Raw genomic sequence first — 7,338 nt, 5'->3', positions numbered from 1 at the left:
AGTACAGTTGTGTGTATAACAGGCTGTCAGATGTGGCTATCATGCATAGCTGAGGCCTTATTTTTACCGGTCGGCATATAAATTGTACTGATGTTTACTGTAGCTAGCGAAGACAAGCGGGATCGCGTATAGTTAACGGTATACAAGACCGTCATTGACCATCGGATTATGCTACTCTGCATAGGTGCAGTCTCATTATCAACGTTGCACATAAACGCGAGCCTAGCAGTTACAACAAGTATTCGAGATGAGTGAAAACTAGTAGAGATACGAGTACAAGGGGCCGTCGTTGCTCATTGGATTGGGCTGCCGCGCATATGTGGGGAACCCTAATTAGCGTCGCACATAGACACGGATTCAGCAGCTACAATAGGTAGTCGAGGAGGCTACCGTCATCGTGGTGACCGCTTCATGATTGGTGGTCACCATCTATAGAACGTCATAGTTATAATAGGAAAGACGCCCACAGCATTCTGGCAGCACTGTATTATCTACAAGCTAGCTATGCATATCTGGGAAAGAGGATCACCCACAGGTGTCCCTCGCACTGCCACTGCAAGTTTGTGCTGTTATCTAACTTTATTGCACTTATGGAACACGAGATCCATGGGGAAAATGTCTTGTGAACAAACAAAAATATCCCATTGGTTAAATCTGTCGTGTCTAAAGCAAACAAACGCCTGCGACTGATCCTATAGGGTGGCATCTGTATTAAATACTCTTAAGATGTTATTTTTATTCCTCGGGAACACCGCGGAACGCCAAAATATGCTAAAGTGCGATTTCCTGTTTTATGTCGCGTAAACCGGCAAAAAATCCAAATCGGCGATGGTCAATGACCTTGACATTTCGCTCACTTAAACAAAATGCTACGTGCAACATGTCACGGGAAGGTGCAAATTGATTAGACTAACTTCACATAAAAATGGCAACTTCGAAAACCCTATGGATTCGGCGAACTCAATTTCGGCGTGTCAATAGCCTGCGGCCGTGGTCACGTGCTTCTACTCTCTCTTCTGATTTCGCCCGCGTTTGTAGCGGCCATTCGCGAGTCTCATTTAGTAACCAAAATATTTCAGACGATTTTCGGAATCTGTTATGTGTGAAAACTGTTCAGAAGAAGACCTTTGGACCAACATAACTGGATTATTGTTTATTCGCTGAACTGGGCCAACGACGAACTATTTTAAAGAGAACAATTTTTAGTGAGTCTGTTCCATCTGACCTCCTTATGTTTGTATACCCAACCTAGCGTTATTATTTTTATTTCTTTGCCACACACTTTTGGTAACTTATTGGGTAGCTAGCCCACTACAGAGCTCTGATGTGCGAGGGAGCAGCGGTGGCAGACATGGGCCAGCCTTGAAGCCAGCAGGGCTCCCATACCAAAGTTATCGCCCCAAATGCACCGTCCATTGTAGTTGGTCAACTTTGTGCTCCAAATTGGACGGAGCTTCTTACGGTACATGGTGCTTAGAGTTGACAACCAGTCTGGTATTAAGAAAGAGGTACAGCCTGATTTTCGAATTCGTGTGCCTCCCAAGTTCACCTGGGAATAAGGGCACCTAGCGTTTCAAGACGTTTTCTAGTGAACACCAGGAAAATTGAGTTTCGGGATTGCAGTTGTCAGCTTTATCAGTAAACTAAGTTTTTCGTCCAGTTAAACCACATGAGGTCATTCTTGAGGCAGAGTGTCAGGCATTATGTGACTTGTGCCATCGAGCCATCAAAGGCCATGCATCAAGTAAACTCAGAAGCAAATATTAGCCTATCCCAGGAAGCAATGGGTGCCCACTGTTTACTAGGATTCACCTGACGTTTTCCGGCGCTTTTCCACACATATTCGCTGAGCATCGTAATGCTGCAATTCGTGAAGGGCAGTAAACTACCTACAGCGTTGTTGATGCGCACCGTTAACCTGACTTCGGCAACCGAGGTCATCATTGAACGTTGTTGTCTGACTTCAACCCTGTTTTTGGGCCGCATGAAAGTGAGGTGACGGTGTCGTCTTTTGAGATGGACGAATCTTGAGATGGACAAACCGGGTGCAGTCGCACCCTGCGCACTTCTGGACCCTGAGCCGTCATTGACGAACGAACTTTCACTCACGGCAATACGATCAGATTTAGGCAGCTTTGTCCCATGTTCAGCCGGACTTCTTCTCGAACATTATTTGGGGGTTGGAATCGATTGAATTCACGCAACTACTAAGAGAGACAGGTGATTGTCCCATCGCGATTTTGTCCAGATTAAAGTGAATGACATAATACCTGTTGGTGAGGTTTTACAACTTCGCATCACTGACGTTCAGTTCTATTGATTTACCAGGTTCTGATATCTGAATCGTTGGGTTTACGGAGCTAGTGTACAAAAATAGGACATTTGGATTTTTCTCCGTCGTCGTGCTGAGTTAAAAACGTTCGTTTTCAAAATGCGACCATTGTGGAACGTCGTCTTTTGTCATATTTAATCACCAGCTTGAGAAAGTGGTAACGGATACTGACCGGGAATGGTTGACCACCGAATGTGTGTGACCGGGTCTTGACCGAATCCTCAATGCTGGGATCGCAATGTGGGCTGCAGCTGATGAAGCTCGTGTATCTTTGATATGCCGGCATTCCGCCTTTTCGCTGCAATGAACTGACGAAAAAACGCGGCATCTTTAATATTGGTACGGTTTTGAAGATGGTAAGCAATCACACAAGTACGCGTGTAGGGCCGTGCGCTCTTTCAGCTAAAGTATACCCGCAAGCCCCTTTAAAAGCGATTGAGGGGCACATTACATGATGTGGTGAAATATTGGTAGCTCGGGTGAGTTTATTTGTTGTTGATCAGATGGCTGTTGATCTGTTCGCCGAGCTTGGCAATTGGCTTGCAAACGTTCCGTCACCATACGAGGAGACATCATCAGTGCGCAGTTGGGTGGGTACTTCTTCCTTGCCTGCGTGTGTTTATATAGCAGTCAAAATCCATCTGTTATCTTCTGATGTGATTGGCTACCTGAAGTGTAACGAGTCTAGTGAATCTATTGGTCCGTTTGTGATCCTTGTTGCGTTGTGGTCTGTGTTCCTTTGTGTTGATTGGTTATCCCAACGGCTTCTAATTTTAGTAGCTTGTTCTCTCTGGCCTTGATTCGCATTGCGTTGTGGTCTGCCGTTCTCGAGTTTGATTGGTTGCTTGTACCGCCCTATTTCCTCCACCGTGGCGGTTAATGTCCCTGCGTCCGCCGGTTGATTTGGTGCTTTGATTGGGCGCCTCCTCCAATCCAATTGATGTGTCCGTTTGAATGACGCTTTCTTGCTTCTTGTATGGGTTCCTCGTATGGTCGCTTTCGCGGCTCTAAGTTCTGTGGTTTTGGCGTTCTCTCGCTCTTAGTGGCTGGTAAATGGGATCAATTTCAATGTGTTTGTTGATGGCTTCTTCGGTGGAGTACCACGTCTCCATAAATTCGCGTTCTCGTTTCGTTCTTGCTTGAGCCAGTATGCGAACGCCGTTCCAGTCGAACTCGTGTCCTTCTTGGTCTTTGTGTGCGGAGATGAGGGAGAATTGATCGTGTCTTTTAGTGGCTAGTTTGTGTTCGTGTATTCTGGTGGAGAGCTTCCTTCCTGTTTGTCCTACGTACCGTTTGTCGCAGTCCTTGCATTGGATCCTGTATATGACATTGTTCTTCGCCATTGGATCTAACTTCCCCTTTGGTCTTGATAGTGTCCTCCGCAGAGTATTCGCAGGCTTGTAGGCGACCATTGTATTGTGCTGTCGTAGGAGCCTTGCCGTCATTTCAGCGGTGTTCTTGATGTACGGAAGTGTGACACGTTTGCTTGCAGTTTGTCCTGTTGCATCGATCGTATTTGGCTTCCTGAGTGTTCTCCAGATGAAATTCCTCGGGTATCCATTTTTCTGAAACAATCTGTATAGGCGCTTTTCTTCTTAGATTTTAGATTCTGTTGTGCTGCAGTGTGTCTCGATCCGCTTGAAAAGTGTCCGAATGCAGCTTCGTTTGTGGCAATTTGGATGGTTGCTGTGGTAGCTGAGGATTTGGTCCGTATGTGTCGCCTTTCTAAAGACCTCAGTTTGTAGTTGTCCGTTCGGCAATCTAGTGATGAGGATGTCCAGGAACGCCAGTTTTCCGTTGTTTTCTTCCTCGGTTTTGAAGTTGATGTCGTCGGAAACAGTTGTCTCACTCGTTGCAGTTCGCTCCTTTTGATGATCACAAATGTATCGTCTACGTAACGGATCCATATTTTGGGATTTATATCGGGCAACACAATTTGTTCCAACTCTACACTACATTACATGCACATTACATGTTAACTATGTCTACCAAAATAATTCGGAGAACTTTCAACACAATTTGGGCAACACACCACAGGATCTCACGCGCTCCACAGGTGAAACATAACGCCAACATCAGTTATGGAAGGTACCATTGTAGACCATTAGTACCTTCCTCAAGGTGATTTCCATTCAATACTCTCACTTCCCCCAAACCTCTTATACAGTCCGCGTCATTCCATTCAAATGGAAGACGGTAGAATATTGACATTTTTAGATGCTGTCTATGATAGACATCACGGTAATGGCGTGGATGAGCAGTTTTGCGTTGTATGACTTTCATCTTGCTTCTTTCACTTCCCTGTTCCCCACTGAACTTGGTAACGCCTAATCCTCTCGTACCCCAGGGCACAGACCAGCGCACCTATTTGTCACACATAACTGGGCCCCATCTCTTGTGCTTAGTGGTGGTGCTTGGTGGTTGCTTGCGTGTGCGCTGGCATCCTAATGATGAGGATCCTGGTTACCAGAGGTCTTCACCGTCATTGCATCTAACGTGGTATTCACTGGCCACAAGTCCCGACTAGTTATTGTGCATGGAATTGCGACCGGGCTGCCTGTGACCGGAATTTTGGACAACGCTACTTTCCCCGCTTGAGCGGCAATATAAAAAACCGTGGTGCAATGTCTCGGCGGCCTCCTGGAACCGTGCCCCTCCAAATGGGTAAATACCGCCAACGCTCATAGTGGCTTTCGCCAACTGCATCCCGCATGTTCTGCGGGTGCCTTCATGCGGTCCAGCCGGCGCTAATTGCAACAGTACCGGAAGTCTATCCCTACCCGAGTCACCTGCTCAATCTGGCCAGTAACCAGAGTGGTACTAACTCTCCACTCGACGATGTGATAGAGGCTATTGGGGTGTCACCTATTTGCTTGTCCCACCGTCTGTTGCCAACAGAACAGCCGCCGGTGGGTAGTGGGAAAATCCGCCAGTTCACGCCCCTCTCCGGCACCGAGCAGGGCTTCCATGATAACGAAAGTCCCTGGGCCAATCAGATGTACCGACATACTTGAACACTTCACACTAATGTTCGGCGCTGGAAATCGGACGATTTTGATTGGCGATCGAAAAAATAGTGTACTCCACCCTCACAGAATTCGGCCATTTTCCTCTCATTTCACCTCGTACTTCCTAATGACCTATCAAGTCTGGAACTATTCAACACCCTCACTGGCCTGACGCGAGGCTTGCAGGATTCTGCTTACGGCACCATACCGCTAGCAGGCCCTCACGCGCTGTACCCCGGTACGCCCAAGCCCTCGGCGTCTTACTGGAATAATCTCCGCACAACCTACTTCGAATCTCCGTCGCGGGAGACTGATGCTGTTTCATTCACCCACAATTCTCCACATCAACCCCTTAATATGTCCGCAATTAGAACACAACCGAGCAAAGTCTGTTTTATGATTAAATGGCAATCCATCCAGTCACTGTTCCGATAACCGGTCCCGGACACATACAGCACTACTTGAGGGTTGACAGTGGCCATAAGATCCAGACAGTCCCGCTGTCGCACGGCATTAGGTACCATACGTATCTCGTAATGCCTGGATTGCAGCCGCGGATTGTGCTTCGTTCATTCATCCTCGAATTATCTACTACTCGTCGGCCTCCAGTATGCACAGCGCACATCCAAACACGCAAACTCTTAAACAGCCTCCACCACCGTGAACTCCGATGGATGAGAGTCCGGGAAAATTTCACCGTCCTCTTTTAGTCATGTGATTGAACCCTGTGATGGCAGAAACGTAGAAGGCATAGCCGGCAACCGGGACCATGGCTGGACACCAGCGTTTTATTGGCCTCGCGAACGACCATAGTTGTTCATACTTCGTCACGAGCACGGCATGTGCACACTAACGCATCTTCTTTGAGAGAGCCCTGGAAGTTCTTGGCCGCCAGCGTTGCTTCTTTTGTCTGAAACGCGGTTAAACAGGCCTTCACCACCGCAAAAGCTCGTGTGGGAATTAAGTTTCTTACTCTGAATCACCTGGATTCATCGCAAAAACCCATCTGCATTAATGTGCGTCACAGGCAATGCCCCGTGAAATGCCATAGGTTCTGTTGTTAGGCAGTGTCTCAGAGTTGGTTCTCATTTTCTATCGTCCATTTTTAGACCTTCGTTAGCGCACTGGCAGTTACCCGGCCCGCCAATGCTAAAAAACTATCGACATACAGCAGACCCTTATAGCGAATTCGGGCCGCCCGCTTCCAACTGAATCTTGTCTGACCCATGCCGGTAAACCCTTATCACACTTGAAGAGACTCCGAATCTCACTGATTTGCGTCATTCCCTCTGCTAGTTGATCGGGTTCTGTGCCCATTTCTGGGATTCCAGGGACACTGCACGTCGAGCGCCCGCTAGAGATTAATCGGGACCTATGTCTGCCCGGCCACTAAAACAACCAGCTGCGCTTCACTGTTTGAATCGCCATCAGTTAGCCGGCTTCCCTCAATGTTCATGGTAACAGGAACGATCTGTGTCTCATGGCAAGCGGCTACCGGTGGCCGAAATCTTTGTTGCATGCACCCAGCGCCACTCCGCCGCGGTCAGATGCGCCACATTTACTTCTCTTAGACAGGAGAGTTACCGTGAAACGAGGCTCCCAAACCAACGAGCGGATCTTTGTGTGAACTTTAAGCATAAGTTTTCACCGGAAAGCCTGGAATGGGATGTCCACAGCTCATCCTGCTCTTTATTGTCATCACGCATGTGGGCTTTGACCACCTCAGCCAATTTCCACGGGGCTCGGCAACACACTTACGCCTGGATGCGTTCAAGCGGTTTTCGAGCTTATCGCGGTCTGTATACCATGGACAGTGCGAGGTTGAACATCCCAAAAGATGCACCGAGACTTTTCGTACACAACCGGAAAAGCTCGTGTGGGAATTAAGTTTCTTACGTATATCGGTATAACCCGACAAACTAGAAATCCAGAATTCAGCGAAGAGTGGCAACCAGCACGTATGTATTCGAATTGGCGAATATGTACAGCATATGGAAT

The 7,338-nt window shown here is 47.6% G+C and overlaps 1 protein-coding gene across 1 annotated transcript; it reads left to right on the top strand.

The window, feature by feature from the left end:
- Nucleotides 1-5,043: 5,043 nt before the first annotated feature.
- T265_01297 (hypothetical protein) lies at nucleotides 5,044-5,346 on the top strand (the record flags this gene model as incomplete). Its single annotated transcript, XM_009165303.1, has 1 exon — nucleotides 5,044-5,346. The coding sequence occupies one exon, from the start codon at nucleotides 5,044-5,046 to the stop codon at nucleotides 5,344-5,346; it is 303 nt and encodes a 100-aa protein (XP_009163567.1).
- Between the last annotated feature and the right edge of the window lie 1,992 nt (nucleotides 5,347-7,338).

The sequence above is a fragment of the Opisthorchis viverrini genome, assembly GCF_000715545.1.
Source record: "Opisthorchis viverrini unplaced genomic scaffold opera_v5_14, whole genome shotgun sequence".
NCBI lineage: Eukaryota > Metazoa > Platyhelminthes > Trematoda > Opisthorchiida > Opisthorchiidae > Opisthorchis > Opisthorchis viverrini.
The sequence above is the reverse complement of the archived record's forward strand: the minus strand, read 5'-3'. Positions and strand labels throughout refer to the sequence as shown.